Here is a 19,130-nt window from a genome sequence, read left to right on the forward strand (position 1 = left end):
ACTATAATTACTAAAGCAGGTTTGTTGACTCGTATTAAGACTGACCCATATTTACTCATTTGTCAATGTGTGGAGAAAACATGCTAAAAGGAAAAATGTCCAGTAAATATTTGAAGAAAACTATCAATCATAATATTAAACTAGAAGTGCTCACTTGAAACGTAGTAGAGAAATATTTGTTTTAACCTTTTAGAAGTACCATGGGCGAACAGTTCCAAGGAGTACCTCAATGCAATCTTAATAATATTTACCACATATATTTCTTAAAGTTCTTTATTATCATAATGCATAGAAAGAATCATTATGAGGCATATTGATAACTTCAATGACTTTATCACCAAATCATAGTAAAACCCAAAATGGGGAATTTCTAACCTTCCATAACCTTCCCTTCTATTGTTAAGTTGTAGGTCTTTATCTTTCCTATAAGGTATCAAGTACCAATTTCATTTTTAAGAAGAGATTTAGCAACTTTTCAAATAATGCATTTTAAAATTAATTTCTGTACTTCAGTAACACTCCTTTAAAATGAACATGAAAATAAACATATGTGCAGTCACATTTTAAAGGATTAACATCTCAAACAAATATTAAACAGAAAGCCAAAAATTAAAAACAAAATAATCAAAGGCTTCAAAATTCACAAAAAAATTAACTATGTTTAGATAAACATCTCAATTTCTAGAAATGACTTTGTATTATTTAGCCATGGTAATGACTATAAAATTAGCTCTTAATAGTGCAGATTACAGATAATTCATTTTACTATTACTTATGATAAAGGTTGATCTAATAATTAGTTGAAAACATTTAAGAATATATATTTTATTTTTCTTTTTTCATGTTCTTCATTCCTTCACTACAAGGGATAATGAACCATATGCCCCAAATAGATCTTCTTTTAAAATTATCTAATAAAAAAAAAGCCCCCACAAGTAAATTAAAGAATTAAAAATTAAATTTAAGAAAAGCCCTTCAGGGGCGCCTGGGTGGCTCAGTGGGTTAAGCCACTGCCTTCAGCTCAGGTCATGATCTCAGGGTCCTGAGATCGAGTCCCGCATCGGGCTCTTTGCTCAGCAGGGAGCCTGCTTCCTCCTCTCTCTCTGCCTGCCTCTCTGCCTGCTTGTGATCTCTCTCTGTCAAATAAATAAATAAAATCTTAAAAAAAAAAAAAAAAAAGAAAAGCCCTTCATAAGTTATTTCATTCAAAATTGAGAAGTCTTAAATACTAAATAAAAAGTTTAACTTCTAGGTCTTTCAGATTAAAAGATCAGAGAAAACTGGGGTGCCTGGGTGGCTCAGTGGGTTAAGCTTCTGCCTTCGGCTCAGGTCATGGTCTATGGATTCTGGGATGGAGTCCCGCATCGGGTTCTCTGCTCAGCAAGGAGCCTGCTTCCCTCTCTCCCTCTGCCTGCCTCTCTGCCTACTTGTGATCTCTCTCTCTCACTCCCTCTCTCTGTCAAATAAATAAATAAAATTTAAAAAAAAATCAGAGAGAATTACCTGTACTCAAAAAAAAAAAAAAAATTCCCTTTTTGGTTAGCATTTGCCAGAATAATCTAAAGGCTTTGAGATACTTTTAAAACGCAAAGCAGAATAAGAAACAGAGGTATTGAGAGAAAAATATTCAAGCCCTTGAGATGAACAATGTTTACAATAAAAGCAAAATCCCTAAGTTTAAAAGGTCAGACTTTACTAGGCTTCTTATGTTATCTATAAAATTGATGGAACTGCAATTTCTTAGGATAGAACCAACCAGATGTTCTTTGGTTTTGTTAAGTACTGAGGCAAGCTTTAATACTAAATGTTTCTCTACATACCTGTTCCACATTGTAGCCATGTTTCTCCTTTGCAATTGCAATATATTCATCCACTGCAATGAAACAATGTTATATAACTATATTTACTTCAGGTGCACAGGGCTTTTTTTTTTTTAAAACAAAGCAAAATAAAAATATTATATTCTAGGGCTCTTCCAGGGAAAAGTCATTTTCCATGAAATGTTACAAAAAAAGACTTCTATTTCTATAATCAGAAGCAGAGCCTTCCTTGATTTAAAATTTTACTTAGTATGATTTATCTCTAAGATTATATAGCACATACTTATTAAATTCAATGCCATTTAACTATTTTTGTATACAAAAAAGAAGTCTGTACATAGTCAATAGAACCTAACTACTGTGTAGAATATTAGATAATTTCTTCATTTTTCTGTTACAGTCTTTATTTGAAGAGATTTAGCTGCTTCAGATCCCATCTCATAGTAAGAGTTGGCCCAAAGCCTTTACCTTCCCACTTCTGACTGCTGTACAAAGGATGGTTTATCTATGGTTCTGTCAGCTATACTTAATAATGACATGTTCAAGTATGCTTCAGTAGCCCTAAATTTTCTTCAGCTCTTCTTGCAAGCTATACATAAGGTATCTGAATATTCCATTTTCGTTCAACATCCATATGTAATCAAGCCAAAAAACTACTTAGATAAGCACAGCTTCAATGATGAGGTACTAGCTATTTTAAGGCCTTATTTCTGAGAAGTCTGCCATTTCAGTCAGCAGGACTGTTTTACGTGAAATTCATATAGTCATTCCTGTTTGATCCTTTTTTAAAAGTTTATATATAAAGTGCATGCATATATATATATATATATATATATATATGGCATATTTGGAGAAGCAGAGGTTAAGAATTCTGATCCCAGAACAGCTAGTCTATCAGGGCTTGATTCTCAGCCTTGTTGCGAGTTTTTTGACTATAGGCAATTAACTCTTCCTTTCTGTACCTTACTTTTATCACTCTAAAACAGTACCTTCTTCCTAGGATTAAATGAGATATAATCAACTGTTTAGAATAACACATGGTACATTTTAGGTACTTTATATGAGTTTGCTATTACTATTAGTCAATGTTAAGATAATTTAATATATAAAAATGATATTATAACAATAATGCTGTTAGAATAGTAACTATTTTCTTTTTTTTTTTTTTTTTTTTTTTAAAGATTTTGTTTATTTATTTGACAGAGAGAGATCACAAGTAGGCAGAGAGGCAGGCAGAGAGAGAGAGGAGGAAGCAGGCTCCCTGCTGAGCAGAGAGCCCGATGTGGGACTCGATCCCAGGACCCTGAGATCATGACCTGAGCCAAAGGCAGCGGCTTAACCCACTGAGCCACCCAGGCACCCTAGAATAGTAACTATTTTCGATGGATGCTATTATAGTTCCCTAAGACTGTAAACTTTTGAAGAAAATCCAAATATTGTCTTTTGTTTAAAATTTAAATACATAGTACTTAAACATAAGATAGGCCTAAATATATGCTGTTTTTAACAAAAATGTCCTACAGTCCTATAAGTAGAAGGCTAAACAATACCATTCAATCTATGGTTTCCAACTTTGGCTGTGCATTAGAATCAGTGGGGGAGCTTTTAAAAAGGAAGCTCAGGAGCACCCAGCTGTATCGGTCGAAAGAGAATGCAACTCTTGATCTTGGAGTCACGAGTTCAAGCCCCATGTGGGGTACAGAGATTACTAAAAAATAAAGTCTTTAAAGACAAATGAATGAATAAAATAAAAAAATTAAAAGTTAAGTCCAGACTCCAACCCTTAAGATTCTGATTTAATTGGTTTGAGATAGACACTAGACATCAGCACTGTCTTTTAAAAGTTCCTCCACAGGACGCCTGGGTGGCTCAGTGGGTTAAGGCCTCTGCCTTCGGCTCAGGTCGTGATCCCAGGGTCCTGGGATCGAGTCCCGCATCGGGCTCTCTGCTCGGCAGGGAGCCTGCTTCCTCCTCTCTCTGCCTGCCTCTCTGCCTCCTTGTGATTTCTGTCTATCAAATAAATAAATAAATCTTTAAAAAAAATAAAAAATAAAAAAAATAAAAGTTCCTCCACATGATTCTAGTGCACAGCCAGAGCTGAATCCACTGCCCGATATCTTTGGTCTAGAATATTGTACATGGGCACCACACAATCAGGATATGCTAGCTTTCTAAATTTTATTTTCCACCTTCTTAAGAAACGCACCACTGTACAAAACAGTGGTAGGACAGCAGAAGCCAGTGATACCCTGATGCTCAGTTTATGAATGAAAACCTTTGCCATGTAACAAGAACTGAACCAGAGAAACCTGATAATCTCCCTCAGGTTTCTCAGTATACAGTCCCAGGCCAAATGTACAATTTTGTGTTTTCTGTTAAGAATGCCTCAAGGGCATGTAATTCCTAGATTACCAGCTAGACCTTTTGCTGGTATTCCCAAACTGTCAAATAGGAAGAATTATCAGGTATGCAGCATCATACTCAATTTTCAATTTTTAGTTCTCTTATTGCATCAAGAAGTACGCTTAGCTTACTATTCACATGACATACAGAACATCATTAATTTTCATAGGACTAAATAAACCATTATGGGACATCTCTAAGATTTCGTAAATATTTTTATAAGACAAGATTATTTTACAGCTGCAAGAATAGCTGTGCGGTGGTTTTCTGTTTGTCTAATTAACAAATTCAAAAATAACTGAATGGAGGGGTGGGGATCTTAGTTTTGTTACCTGCACGTTTCCTATATCTGATGTGCCGCAAAGGATCAGGTCCGCTACATCACATTGAAGTCTAAAGCCACACCATGATTCAAGAAGTGCATGGTCAATGATCCAGAAGGTCTCCGTCCAGAAATGGAGAGCTCAAAGATGACCTGATTGATGGCTGCTGAAGTCAGTTCTTTCCCCTTTCCTCTTTAAAATGGTAATGATAGTGGGCTCTCTGAAGTTTGAAGGCATTTCTTTACAGCTCCATATACTGAGGAAAAGCCTGTGCAGATGTCTACATAGTAACTCCCTCCCCTGCTTGAGGATTTAAGCAGCAATGCCATCAGATCCTAGGTATTTTCAGTCTTCCTGGGCCTGACACAAATTGGAATGATCAACCCACTATCTTTCAAAAGGAAAAACATTCTAATATAACAACCTCCATCAAAAAACAAAACAAAGACAAACTGTTTTCTTATGAGAATCTCAGCGACCCAAAACAAATATAAGTTGTATTTAGAATTGGTTGATAGAATCCTATTGACATAAACATTCAATTTCAGAAAACTTACATTTAGCATCTGGGATACTGTGATATGGTGACCACACAAGCATTCCTCCATTATCTTTATCTGTGTACTTTGTAGCACCTAGGGAAAAAAATTCATTACTTTAAATATGATGGATTTTATGTACATTTAAAATTAAGTATAAACAAAGTAAATTTTTTCCTATTTTAGTACAGTACCTGCAAGAGGACAAAGGAACCAAGTACAAGGAAACAGAAGAAAAACAGATTTTACATTAAATATACTAAGTATTTCATTTATAGAATTGAAGAAAATTTCACAAAGACTGAAGTTAACCCCATTTAAATGAAAAAGAAAGACTTTCTTAAATACACTATAGAGCCTTATTTCTTTTTTTTTTTTTTAAAGATTTTATTTATTTATTTGACAGAAAGCACAAGTAGGCAGAGAGGCAGGCAGAGAGAGAGGAGAAAGGAGGCTCCTTGCTGAACAGAGCCCGATGTGGGGCTCGATCCCAGGACCCTGGGATCATGACCCGAGCCAAAGGCAGAGGCTTTAACCCACTGAGCCACCCAGGCGCCCCTATAGCCCTATTTCTTGACAGGTAATACATTTGATTTAACCTTCTAAACATTATTTGTGAGTCATTAAAAATTCTGACTTTTAAAACTAGAGAATACCTCAGGTGGTAAGTTATATCTGTTTGCCCCATAACTAAATGGGTCAAGACTACCATCATTCAAAAATACTTATATCTGCTTTTTATGTTTTTTATTTAATCTTATTCCTTGTGAGTCTGCCAACTGTTCCTTTTGAGCATTAATTTCACTTATTACAGTTTATATTTATAAAATTATGTGCTCTGTTTAAGAGGAAAACAAAGTCAAAAAATGTAAAAGTTAATAATGCTGTTTCTCCTTGAAATAATCAAAGTCCACCTCCAAATGTAGAAGCACAACATTACTGTTGCTTATTTCTAACCTGTTATAATCTAAAAAGTCAGAAAAATCAAGCTCTATTAATACTACATCAAGGATAGAGACTGAATGAAAGCCCAACGCAGCTGTCCCAGTGCCAAATGCATGCCTGTGGGTTCTGTCTTTCAATTACTCGGTGGTCTTTTTCTGGATTCTTTCTAATTACTAGGTGCATTCAAGTTAATTAAAACTATCAAGAAATGAAGCATTGTTGCTACCTACTTAAACACTTGTCTATGAATGTATCATAATTGACTTTTGTGAGGTATTGATAGCTACCACCAACAAATGGCAAAAATTCCAAAATTACTCATTATTCATAAAACATTAACAGAATTTTGAGGTTAAACTATAATCATTCATAAAGTTATAAGATATTTGGAATAAAGAACACTCACCTCCAGGGGTAAAGGAACTAAGGGTATAACATCAATCTAGAGAAGTTATCTATCCAAGAATAATCTAATATAGTTTAGTAGTTTTTAACTTTTGGAGAATCACTACACATCACTATTGCATATTCAATCAACACACTACAGAAAATTATAATTATATACTGTTAGTGAAAATATGAAGCTAAGATTGTTTAAAAATTGTATGTGTTTTACTCTAGGGAAAAATTTAGGATGGAAAAAAGAGAAATGAGAGAATAGTACCAAAGAATTAGAAAAATCATATTTATAAATGAATCTAAAAGCAAAACCTACTGCATTTTGTCATATCTTTAATAAAGAGGACAAAAATCTAAGACTTTAAAAAAATGCAAAGTAGAAGTACATTATCTAAAATTATATTCAATGAAACAAATTTCAAGTTTTTTAAAAACTTCAAAAATAAGATCTATATTAAATTTCTAACCACATAAAATATAAACACAAAAGCAAAACTGGCAGTCACTCAGTGGAAATAAAACAGACATATCCAAGATGGTCAGAAGTCTTTATCTACTACTATTTCTAGTGAGTATTCTAAACTTCTTCAGCATGGGCTTTTTCTTTTTCACAATGAATTATAACAATAAGATAATTTAAATCCTACTTAATAAGGAGTGCAACAAAGAAAGGTTTCCATTAAGTCTCAAGTCTTAAGAGCGTTATCATGCTTAATATTTAAACATATTTCTTGCATCTGATTCTTGCATTACAGAAAATCTTAATTAAAATACCTTCATGAAATATCTCTTCTTACACAGATATAAACTATTTTTTATATTTTTTCCCCAGAAGATAAACAGTTAGGTTTCCCACAAAATTCTTAGGACTACAATTAAGGGCCTGGTCTGACAAAAACTGGCATCCAAGCTGTGGGGACTAACAGCTCTTCTAACATGGGAGTAGGGGATGCTAATAGGGAGAGTAATAATTGTGTCTCGTAGCAGGAAATGACTAACTAGGCTTTTCACAGTGTTCCTTTTTTTTTTTTTCCTCAAAGATTTTATTTATTTGAGAGAGAAAGAGCACATGAGTGGGAAATGGGGAGAGGGATAAGTAGACTCTCCACTGAGCAGGGATCCCCAAGCAGGGCTCAATCCCAGCACCCTGGGATCATGACCTGAACTGAAGGCAGAGGCTTTAACCCACTGAGCCACCCAGGCATCCCCACATTGTTCTTTTCCTAACCTTGAACTAAACTCCACCATTTTCAATCATGTATGTGTCAGCTAGGCCCAAGGGATGACTGATGTTCACAAGAAATGAGGTATTTTAATATAATGGTTAAGAGTGTAACCATTACAGAGCCAGACTCTAATTCGAATCCAAGCTCTGCCATTTCCAAGCTTTGTCATCTTAAGGAAATTTAGCCATGTTGTCCGTGCCTTAGTGTAATTCTTTAAAAACACTGATGAGGGATGCCAGGATAGCTCAGTCTAACAGTTAAGCACCTGACTATGGAATTCAGCTCAGGTCAGGATCTCAGAGTCCTGGGATCCAGACCCCACAATGAGTCCCCATGCCAGGCTTCCTACTCAGTGGGGGGTCTGCTTGAGGATTTGTCTCTTCCTCTCTTCCTGGCTCCTCCCAGCCCCACCCCCACTTGCTCGCCAGCTCTCTCCCTAAAACAAATCAATCTCAAAAAAAAAAAAAAAAAAAAATAGGGAAGATGAGAGGACCTACTTCACAGAATTATTAAAAAATTAAATAAATGTATGCAAAGTACCTGGCATACAGTAAGCATTACCTAAACATTATTATTACTAGTATATGCTCACTGTAAGTCCTTTCTTGTTCCATTCAATCTCTACTCTGAAAAGACTTCTTGTCACCTTATCAAATAACACAAACGAATAAAACCTTATGGGGCTCTAACATAAACAGCTAATGCCTTCTCTCACCAATCCCTTGAAAATGAGACTGGATAGCTGAAATGACTTTTTTTTTTTTTTTCCTAAAAACTCAGACCTGACTTCTCTCCTATAAAAGGAGAAAGTAACTTGTATTATTTTATTATTAACATATAATGTATTATTTGTTTCAGGGGTATAAGTCTGTAACTCATCAGTCTTACCCAATACACAGGACTCAGCACAACACATACACTGTACCCCTCAGGATGATTTGCATACAATAATTTTATCCTTTCCATTGTAAAAGTTGAAGACAAATTTTATCTCAAGGACTTAAAGTCAATATTTATTTTGCTTTTATGTGTAACTATTTACTTATTTATTTTTAAAAAGATTTTATTTATTTGACAGACAGAGATTACAGGTAGGCAGAGAGGCAGGCAGAGAGAGAGAGAGGAGAAAGCAGGCTCCCTGCTGAGCACAGAGCCTGATGTGGGGCTCGATCCCAGAACCCTGGGATCATGACCTGAGCCGAAGGCAGAGGCTTTAACCCAGTGAGCCACCCAGGCACCCCTGTGTGTAACAATATTTAATATTATATCTCAAACCTGTCTGATAACTCAGAAATAATACTGAGGGGATGCTTGGGTGGCTCAGTCAGTTAAGCATCTGTGTTCTGCTCAGGTCATAATTGAGTCCTGGGATCGAGTCCCACATCAGGCTCTTTACTCAGCAGAGAGCCTACTTCTTCCGCTGCCTGCCACTCTTCCTGCTTGTGTGAGTGTGCTCTCTCTCTGACAAATAAATAAATCTTAAAAAAAAAAAATACTGAAAATCAAGCTTGCCTCACCAACGAAATAATCCAACCTTATCTTCCAAACAGATGAAAAAAAAAAAAAAACCCAAAACCTAGATAGCAAGCTACCATCATTTTTAAAGACTATGTATTAGCATGACAGTTCTGAAAACAAAATTATTTTTTTTTTTTTAAAGATTTTATTTATTTATTTGACAGAGAGAAATTACAAGTAAGCAGAGAGGCAGGCAGAGAGAGGAGGAAGCAGGCTCCCTGCTGAGCAGAGAGCCCGATGCGGGACTCGATCCCAGGACCCTGAGATCATGACCCGAGCCGAAGGCAGCGGCTTAACCCACTGAGCCACCCAGGCGCCCCTGAAAACAAAATTATTAAACAATTTTTAAAAGTATGAAATGAAACACTTAAAAGTTTAATCATTTTGAAATCTTTTAAATACCTTAACTGCAGTTGGTAAGTACATTTATGAGATCAACTGGGAAAAACCAACAACTAAAAAACAAAAATATAATTTTGAGGGGCACCTGGGTTCTGGGATCAAGTTCCACATTGGAATCCCTGCTCTGCAGGGGAGCCTGCTTCTCCCCCTGTGCCTCCTCCCCCTTGTTCTCTCACTCTCTCTCTCAAATAAATAAAATCTTTTATAAAAAATAAAAAATAAATAAATCTACTTCTTAGATTTAGGACATTTAGAATAAGGAGTTCTACGGAAATCATGGGACAAATATCCTATAGGAAAGAACTTAAGGGGTGCCTGGATGGCTGAGTTGGTTTAGCAGTTGCCTTCGGCTCAGGTCCTGATCCTGAGTCCCAGGATGGAGTTCCACATCAGGCTCCCTGCTCAGCGGGGGAGTCTGCTTCTCCCTCTGATGTCTCCCCTCTCATGCTCTCTCTTTCATTCTCTCTCTCTCTCTCTCCAATCAATAAATAACCTTAAAAAAAAAAAAGACCTTAAGTACTGAGAATATTAAGAAACACCAAATATTTGTTAAAGTTCTCCCAATTTATGAAGTAGGCTCTCACATATTTAATTCACTACCTTCATATTGGGATAAATAATGACTTTCCAAGGGTTATATAAACATAAGTAAGTTTTATGGGAATTAATTTTCAGAACTTCAGCTTCCATTTGTGCTCTTCCCCAAGACAATCTGCCTGAGAACCCACCTGCAGTCAGAGCTAGCTGTTCATTCTACTTATATATGACCTCTTTCACAGATGCCCTTCCCTCACTTACCAAAAAAAAAAGGGGGGGGGGCAGCTCTCTTTTACCCCATCCCACATCTAAGAAGAGTATATCACCTAACATTTTAAGACTTCTACAGTGCCAAACGAAGGGTGTCAAGCAAGACTCTCCTTTACTTAAGGCATCATAGCTATTACAATTTCAATCAATTATACATTAATTGTAATAACTCAAACCAAAAGAGACTTAACACTTAGAACCTTATGTTCACAAGAATATATATTACAATGGTAGAGAAATTAGATAGTTGATCAATAAAGCACTTTCAAGCACAAAAATATAAAATTCCATGGGTAAAATCCATGGCAATAAATTTGAAGATAAAAAGGAAAAATGTAAACTTTCATGCTATTCACCTCTCCATACTTCTTATAGATACTATCATATTACTGTAGTATTTATATTTAACTGGATGCATTTAAAACAAGGATATAATGGCTTTATTTCAAAGTCCTAGTATTTTCAATACACTGGAGATTATGTTTTTCAACTATTTTAACATAGCAACAAGTGATGTCAAAAATACACGAGAAAATTTTTTTGAAAATTCTTTTATGGGGGTGCCTGGGTGGCTCAGTCGTTAAGTGGCTGCCTTCGGCTCAGGTCATGATCCCATGGTCCTGGGATCGAGCCCCACATCAGACTCCCTGCTCCGTGGAGAGCCTGCTTCTCCCTCTCCCACTCCCCCTGCTTGTGTTCCCTCTCTTGCAGTGTCGCTGTCAAATAAATAAATAAAATCTTTAAAAAAAAAAAAAAAAGAAAGAAAGAAAGAAAGAAAATTCTATTATGAATATACAAGCAAAACATTTTGAAAACCACTGCTTTATAGACATTAATTTTCACCTAATCTAATATGGTTAACATTATCTCCTTGCACAAATCACAAAATAAAGGCATGGATACTTCAGGCAGTTTGTCAAGGACACTATACCATATTAGCTAAAAGGCATATGAAAAGAGGGAAGATTTAATCGCCACACAAAACTGCTCTTCCTTGATACACAAATAGGCAGGAGGCACTAAATAAAAGTTGGGAAGTGAAAAATCTGAAGGAAAAAAAAAAAAAAGCACCTAAGAAAATAAATCCCGGGATGCCTGGGTGGATTAAGCATCTGCCTTTCTCAGGTCAAAATACTAGGACTCTGGGATCAAGTCCCACACTGGGCTCCTTACTCAGAAAGAAGTCTGCTTCTCCCTCTGCCTGCCACTCCCCCTGCTTACACTCTGTATCTCTCTTTCTGACAAATAAATAAAATCTTTTTAAAAAAAAGAAAAAGAAAGAAAATAATCAAATCCAATCAGTAAATTTCTATAAAGGCATTCTTAGCAATGGTGTTAATTAACATAAACTGTTCCTAAAATTATACTCAGTAATTCCAATTTAAATCACAATTCTCATATTTTCTAAAATACTCATTTTAGTAATTCATTGTTTGATTTCTATCATAATTAATTTCAATTTCTTCAATAAAAATATCCTAAACACACATACACACATAAATCCCCTTTAATTTTCCTATATTCTGATCATAATAATCTTGGTACCTTGGGAATTTTTCTTCCAAATAAGTTGGTTATGGCTGAATAATCTCCATGAAGGTAGACTGAATGGTTTATGAGACTAAAGATGAAGGTATAGGAAAAGAGAAAAGCAGAGAGAGATACTGACCATTCCTCAATTTCTATCATTAATAAATACCTCTTTTATTAAATATTTCATTTATCAAATATTTTATTATATATTTATTAAATATTTATTAAATATTTTATTAAATATCTTTAATTTCTCACCAAAGTATACTGAATTGATGAAACTTCACCCAATAGCACAACACTTAGAATAAAATAGACCAATGGCACTGTATTGAAAGGCATAGAGGTTCAATATTTACTTTTAAAAAAAAGTGTCTAACAACTGATAATCTACATTTGCTTGACAAGATTTGCTTATAATGGTTATAGGAAAGCCTATCCAGGTTTAAGTGATAACTGGTTTTAGTTGTGTCCCTAGGTTCAGTGTTCTTCTGCAGATTAAGGAGAAAATTTACACATGAATTTTTAAAATGTGACATATATTCTTTTTTTTAAAAAAAGATTTTATTTATTTATTTGACAGACAGAGATCACAAGTAGGCAGATAGAGAGAGGAGGAAGCAGGCTCCCGCCGAGCAGAGAACCAGATGCGGGTCTCGATTCCGGGACCCTGAGATCATGACCTGAGCGGAAGGCAGAGGCTTTAACCCACTGAGCCACCCAGGTGCCCCAATGACATATATTCTTACCCTAATAGAAAGTGTCACTTATAATCTGTGTAAATAACTTGAAATGACTTTTAAAAATGTAATAATGCAGTGATTTTTTTTTTCCACAAATATTCTGCTTAGGCTTAAAGTAATAAAAAAAAAAATGATGATCAAGCAAACTGGATAATTCAAATAGTGGCCATGTGAAACTACCTGAAGTGTTCTGCACTTTTAATGAATTATTTTTCAAATTTTGAACTTTATTCTCTATCGTGAAATGAAAACAAAACAAAACAAAAAACCTTTACAGTGATCTAGACCAAGGCATATATAAATTTGTTCCAGCAAAAAGTCTGGTTTTTAAACATAAGACCTCCCAATCAACTGTGTACAGCTGTCTATGAAATATAAATCTATCTAATGGAGCAAAAATATAGATGTTTTTTAACTTACGAAACAGTTCTGGTTGTTGAATTCTAATTTTTAAGTCAGTTTATTATTTCCCAAAAAAGCAAAATACCAATAAATGCCCCAAGTCATAAAGATATAAATGTATGCAGAATCGTTCGTAATTATCAAATTTGATTTTTACTGAATAACCGCCATATGCCAATCAGGTATTTCTGATAAAAATTCCTGAAGCATTTTTTTATGTCCATTTTACAGCTAGGGAAATTAAGGATCAGGGAAGGTCACTAACTTGCTCAGAGCACAAAAATAAAATACATGGGAACTGAATTCAGTCTATTTTAAGCCAAAGCATGCTTTTTCCAAGTAACAAGTTAATACCTTGTAATGCGAAAGTGTTATTCACCTACTAGCTACATCAATAAACAAAATTAGTTTCACAAACCATTTAAAATTATTTGAAGACCACCAGTACACACACTTGATAGCTTTTGAACAAAATATACTAACAGCTATGTCGTTTGGAAGGCAGCCCATACCCAGTGAGCACTCGAATCACTGGTTTTACCTACTGAAAAACAGACTGCACTAACAATCCTTTTAACACTCATGATTTTACCCTACCCCTCAGGACAGGAGGATATGTTACCTAAAACGCTTCTGCATTGTGGTAATGGGCAGGGGATGAACAATACCCACCCATACCCTATAACGAAGTAAAGACGCTATCCCTCCCCTCTCCCACCAAAAACCACAATTAAGCCCTATTAATATCTAATACAGAATTCAAAAGCCCGACACAATGTTATTATAAGGGGACAGGGGGCAAGAAACTGACCAACTGTAAGGGAGAAAGGGGTTAAAAAAAAAAAAAAAAAAGAGCTCCTTCAAAGTCTATCCAAAGCCTGAACTGAAGAGGGTCTGGGGTGGGGAGAAGGAACACGCTCCACTCCGGGAGGCTCCAGCAAGGGCGCCTCCATATGCGGAACTCTCGCCCAATCCCCGTCCAGGCTGAAATCCCGTGACCGCCAGAGAGCCTGTTTGGAGAAAAGTAGACAGGGAGCCCGCAAGCTGGGTTAGCAGAGGACGCTGGAACCTGGCTGCTCGGGGAGAAAATGTCTCCTTGGCAGCTGCTGCCACTGTCCTGTGGTCTGACTTCCTAGGGCTGCCTGGAGGGCGAGGTGTGCCTCTGGCTTCTCCCCAGCCCCCTTCCCCATCTCTTTCTCTCCGCGGCTCCTACACTCGCAGAGCCGTCGCGACCAAAGCTACACCACCTCGCTAAAAAGAAAGAAAAAAGAAAATCCCGTGTTCGAGCGGGTCGGCCAAGGTTCGCCCTCAGCCTCGGCCGATGACAGCAGCCCCGGCATCCGCCGCCCTTACTGAGCGCGGCCCTCCGCTCTCCGGGGGCCGGCGGTGTGGCAACTGGCATTTGCACGGTTCTTCCCCAAGCAGCCTGCACACCCTCTCCTCCAGCCTCGGCCCAACAGCCGCTCCTTCCCCAGCCTCAGACCCTCGAATCCGCCAAGGGCCGCCTCCCTCTGCTCTCCCAACCTCGCCCCAGGCTCATGGGGACAGAAAGGCGATGCCACCAGCGGGCCAGTGGCCTCTGAAGGAACCATGTTAACCTTGCAATGCACACATCTGCCCACACACCCTGTGTCACAGCCCTGCCAAGCCTGACAGCCTCCCCGCCAGATGCCTGCCCATCCCAACCCCGCATCCCCGCCCAAACGCACACCGTGACCCCTACCTCGGCAGCCCCTCTACCCCTTCCACCCTAAACCATTCCCAGAAAAGGGGAGACAGGGTTTTGCTTAAGCAAATATATCTACCTGGATCAAATTCAGGAATCCGAGCTTGGTATTCAGCTCCGACTCTCATCCCAACATCTGCAAAGCAATGCCAAAAAGAAAAAGGAGAGAGAGAGAGAGGAAAGAGGGGGGGAGGGGAGAAGAAGAAGAAAAGAAGAAAAAAAGAAAAAGGAAAAGACACTTAATAAAATATAAAATCTGCTGGAGGGAGGAAAGAAGCGGCGTGTGGATGGGAAGATATGAACTCGGGCACTCCGGGAGATGGCAGCGGATGGGGGCGGGGAGCGGGGGGGGGGGCAGGGCGGAGGATTGGTCGAGGGGCGGGGGGACGGGGGTCGCGGGGGGTGCTGCTGCACTGCACCGGGAGTTCGAGGCTACCGCAGCGCCCGGGCTCCGAGGGGAGGGAGGGCGGGAGCGCGGCGAGGGGAGGGGGCTGGGGGAGGGGAGGAGGGAGGGGGGCAGGCGGGCTGGCGGGGAGGAGTTCGAGGCTACCACCGTGCTCGTCGTCGCTACTGCAGCCGCTCTCGGGCTCGGAGTAGTGCAGCCCGCCGTTGGTGGACGAGGCGCCGCCGCCGCCGCCGCCCGCCGGGCTCTTGGCGCTGCCGTTGGCCGATCGATTCTTCCCCAGTAACTCGGGCCCTTTCTCCATCATGCCGGGCATGGTAGAAGAGGGGAGGGGGAAAGGTGAGGGGAAGCGGTAGGCGTCAGGGTGAAGGCGGAGATGGCTTACGAGTGCGGGCGGGAGGGAGAGGAGGAGGAGGAGGAGACGGCGGCAGCGGAGGAGGAGGAGGGTGTTAATATGGAGCCGCCATAACCGCCCCGGTCCGGCGGTAGCGCAGTCGCCTCACAACAACCCGCCCCGGCCCCGCCTCTCTCCCCTCCTCCCTCCGCTAGCCCCGCGCAGTCCCGGGCGCCCCTGTCGGCCGCGCCGCGCTCTACGCCGCCGCCGGTATCACTCCGCCCCGCAGGGAGGTTCCGGCCGCCGGGCGGGGAGGGGCAAGGAGGGGGAGGGGGAGGGGCGGGGAAGCCCCGCTCGCCGGCAGCCCCGGCAACCCCAACCGAGCTAATAAAATCGCCGCAGAGAAAGCCGCCGCCTCTCCGGCTTCCTTCCTAGGGGGCGCTCTAGCGCGCGGGCGGAGGCGGACTAGAGGGCGTGGGACTCTTTGCCCTCTGGGCGGAAGGAACGCGCCCAGCCTGAGAAAGGGCCGGCGCGAGCCGAGGCGCCGGAATCGGGAGAACAGCCTCTCTCTCGCCCTCTCTCTCCCCGGTGGTTGCGGGTCGGGACGGGCCGGGAGGGTCTCGGCGGGAGCGCGGCGGTTTGCTGCTCGTTTTTGCGGCTCCTCCAGCCGCGACGAGCTGCTGTTGCGCCCGTTTCCGCCCGGGAGCTGGACTGGGTGGCGGGCCACCCTTAGAGCTCCAAGCCCAGAGTAGCAGACGCGGTCTTGTTTATCTGGACGCTGCAGTTCTGGTATCTGAATCCCAGATCTGGGGCCTGACTCCCGAGAGAGACTGAGGGTGCCGAGATGAGTTTCCAGTGCTAGCATTGCAGCTGTATTTTGCTAAAAGGGGTCTTGTTAAAAACCTTTCTTCAGTTTTCTCTTCTCACCTTTGCTTTATTTTTATCCATTTTTCGCCTCTACTGTTTTATTAGTTAGAAAGTGGGTGTTGTCACTGGTGAAATAAAATTACGACCGGGGCCTTGTGGACTGGTGCTTGCTCAGTCCTCGCTGACTTGTGGTCAGGGCTTGGAGCAGAGCTGGAGGGAGGGCGGAGTCGCCTGGTGGAGGTGAGGCAAGAGCTGCCTTCTGGCAGTTTCCAGCCTGGCAGGCTCCGTGCTCTGTAATGCTTTTCTGAATTGCGTTAGGCAGAAGGAATAGGGAACTGCATATGTCCTTCACCCGATTTGAGGATATCTGCTCTGTTCTGGCACTGGGAGCTATTTATGATTTTCTGTTTCTTTCTTCGTTCATTCACTCATTCTTGATTTATTTATTGTTTTTGCTCAGCAGTAAAAATTGAGGACTTCCTGTGAACATCTAGTATGCAAATGAATGAAGAGCAGTATTTGTGGTCCAGAGGTAAGGTATTCTCCAAACACTTAAAGGCTGTCCTGAGTAACTCTGTTACAGGTCAGTGCGGAGTGGATCAAAGCAGAAATAAGCATCTCTGGCCAGAGCAAGACTTCACCTAAAGCAGGAATGTCTCAATCAGGAATTGATCCGGGGGAAAAAAAAAGCCTGGGAAGTAAATATTTGGCAGGCTCCCTGTCTAAAGGGGAAAGTTTCCTGAGCAGGTTCAAAACACCTATCTTGTTCTGATAGTGGAAATAGATCATACAACTTACAACTTAGATCATACAACTAAACCTTTTATTCTTCTCTTTCTCTCAACAAATACAGTTCTGGATATTATTTTAATTCTTGTATAGTTTTTCTACACAGAGAATATCCTGGGCAAATGAAATTAGTAGCCATTTCATTTTCATTGTAATTGAATACACTGGTGTATTTATTATTATTTTTTTTTATTTTAAATTTTTTTTTTTTTGTCTTTTAAACTGCTTTATTAACTTCACAATATATACTAAACATCTTGCCATGCAATAGGGGAAAACTCCCTTGCTGACAGAATCTTACATTTTGGGTCAAAATACAACATTGTTAGAAGTTGGTCATAGGAGACCCACAAGAAACATGTGACACCAAAAGGTTGACAATAAAGGTACACTGAGAACATTAACTTTAGGAAGGTGTGTCTTCCTATTAACTTCAGGAAAAACATCAGGATTCAAGGCATAAAGCAAAACTCATCATGATGGTCATGGTGAGGAAGGAGGTCGGTGCTAACTGCCCGCAGTCTATGACTGAACAACTGCTTTTCCCTCAGCTTTTCCGTCAGCTGTCTCATCTCCTCCCCAATCCTTTCCATATTCTCCTCTCTCGTTCTCCCCTGTGGTTCTCCAAGCCTCTGAATCATGTCCCATCTATACTGCTGGATGGGCTGCCTAACACAGAACCGCCTACGATTTACTCTAGGCATACAATATTCACCAGCTTCCAAAGGGAGGGCCAAAGGTTCTCCTTTATTAGCAGCTTGCTCCTTTTCATACTTTTTTTCATTTTCCTGTTTGGCATTCTCCACGTTGAGATTTTTTACTGCTTGTTCCTCTTTGGACGCCATTGCCCCTGGGCCTATCCTTGCAGTCTCCTCCTCCTCCCGATTCTCGCGGAGAGTGCGCCACCTCGACACTTAGACCTGCACACCTGCTTCCCCTCCGCGTCTGACTCTTCGGGACCGCTTCTGGCCCGCACGGCCACCGGGTGTAGACACCGAGAAGTGAGCGAGCGAAGGCCGGCTCTGACGCTACAGCCTGGTGTTTTTATTTTTATACGCAAACTTCCAAAGAACATGGTTCAGCATCTCTGGTCCTGTAATGGAAAGGCTCGACCATGAACTAAGTGAATTCATGAAAAGTAAATGTCGCTCTGATTCCCTTTGGCCAGCATGCTTTCTAACTCACCTTTGCAACACTTTCAGCCTCTTTTCTATTGAAAGGAATTTCTGCTTATAGATCAAGGATTAAAACGTTTTAATTTGGGGACTTTTGTACTTATTTCTAATGATTAGTAAAACCCTTAAAGAAGATTCCACATTTCTCTCGAGTACAACAAAGGGGACAGAACGCATTCCACTCGTGGGAGAAGAACCTCAGGGATGGGGGCTTTTCTTTCTGTTTTGCCCCAAAGAAAAGGAGAACACCTGAAGTTGACCTGCTTCTGAAAAAGAATAAGACCTTAAAATGATTTCCGAACAGTTAATAAGAACAGTATGAAATTAGGAAAAGCCTAAGAAGAAAATTCTGCGGATGTCAATAAGGGGTTAGAGGAAATGAATCTGGTCAAGGAAGAAGAAAGCTTTAAGAAAGAATTAATAATGTCCAATGATGAATCATGAGAAGGGTTTAAGAAAAGGTCTCTGGATTTGTTAACAAACAATATTTTGTTTGTTTGACTGCTTTTTTACTGTATTAAAAAAATTTCTTACTGTTTTCATTGCAGTTTAAATTTGGAATAGATATATCTCATAGTTCTAATATCAAAAGATATCAGAGGAAAAGCTTCACTATTGTACTGGATATCCCAGCAAAAAAAAAAAAAAAAAAAAAAAAAGGCAAGGAAAAAAATTTACAAGGATTGTTTTGTTTTGATTTGTTTTGTTTTTAATTTAATTGAGAGAGCCAGAGAAAGAGCATGAGTTTGGGGGAGGGGCAGAGGGAGAGAGAAAAG

General features: G+C 39.9%; 2 protein-coding genes and 1 long non-coding RNA gene across 10 annotated transcripts in view; 1 reads left to right on the forward strand and 2 right to left on the reverse strand.

Annotated features, from left to right (window-relative positions):
- Nucleotides 1–15,778, reverse strand: part of RCOR3 (REST corepressor 3) — a 52,172-nt gene extending 36,394 nt beyond the window's left edge. Inside the window, exons 1-4 of one of the 7 annotated variants that reach the window (XR_009347650.1) lie at nucleotides 15,337–15,778; nucleotides 14,866–14,922; nucleotides 5,104–5,181; nucleotides 1,821–1,873 (exon numbers count right to left, since the gene is read on the reverse strand). Coding sequence is in view for 5 of the 7 variants with exons in the window: in XM_059147100.1 (XP_059003083.1) it covers nucleotides 1,821–1,873; nucleotides 5,104–5,181; nucleotides 14,866–14,922; nucleotides 15,337–15,505 (357 nt within the window). In the remaining 2 variants the exon portion in view is untranslated. Of the gene's footprint in view, nucleotides 1–1,820; nucleotides 1,874–4,555; nucleotides 4,907–5,103; nucleotides 5,182–14,865; nucleotides 14,923–15,336 lie in introns of those variants that run through there. The other 6 variants (XM_059147100.1, XM_059147102.1, XM_059147101.1 and 3 more) reach the window with 6 other exon arrangements.
- The window catches only part of LOC131815324 (uncharacterized), a 64,204-nt gene continuing 60,500 nt past the window's right edge, over nucleotides 15,427–19,130 (forward strand). The window contains exons 1-2 of one of the 2 annotated variants that reach the window (XR_009347651.1): nucleotides 15,427–15,528; nucleotides 16,851–16,922. This is a non-coding gene — a long non-coding RNA (uncharacterized LOC131815324). The remainder of the gene's footprint in view (nucleotides 15,529–16,850; nucleotides 16,923–19,130) is intronic. The other variant, XR_009347652.1, reaches the window with a different exon arrangement.
- Nucleotides 17,547–18,202, reverse strand: LOC131815323 (protein BEX1-like). The gene has a single exon (XM_059147105.1). It carries the CDS (start codon nucleotides 18,022–18,024, stop codon nucleotides 17,632–17,634), a length of 393 nt encoding a protein of 130 aa, XP_059003088.1. The 5' UTR covers nucleotides 18,025–18,202; the 3' UTR covers nucleotides 17,547–17,631.

This window comes from Mustela lutreola, chromosome 14 (assembly GCF_030435805.1).
Source record: "Mustela lutreola isolate mMusLut2 chromosome 14, mMusLut2.pri, whole genome shotgun sequence".
Lineage (NCBI taxonomy): Eukaryota > Metazoa > Chordata > Mammalia > Carnivora > Mustelidae > Mustela > Mustela lutreola.

Bases quoted from the DNA above. Each gene is read 5' to 3' on its own strand.
- LOC131815323 (XM_059147105.1), bottom strand. From the start codon at position 18,024: ATGGCGTCCAAAGAGGAACAAGCAGTAAAAAATCTCAACGTGGAGAAT.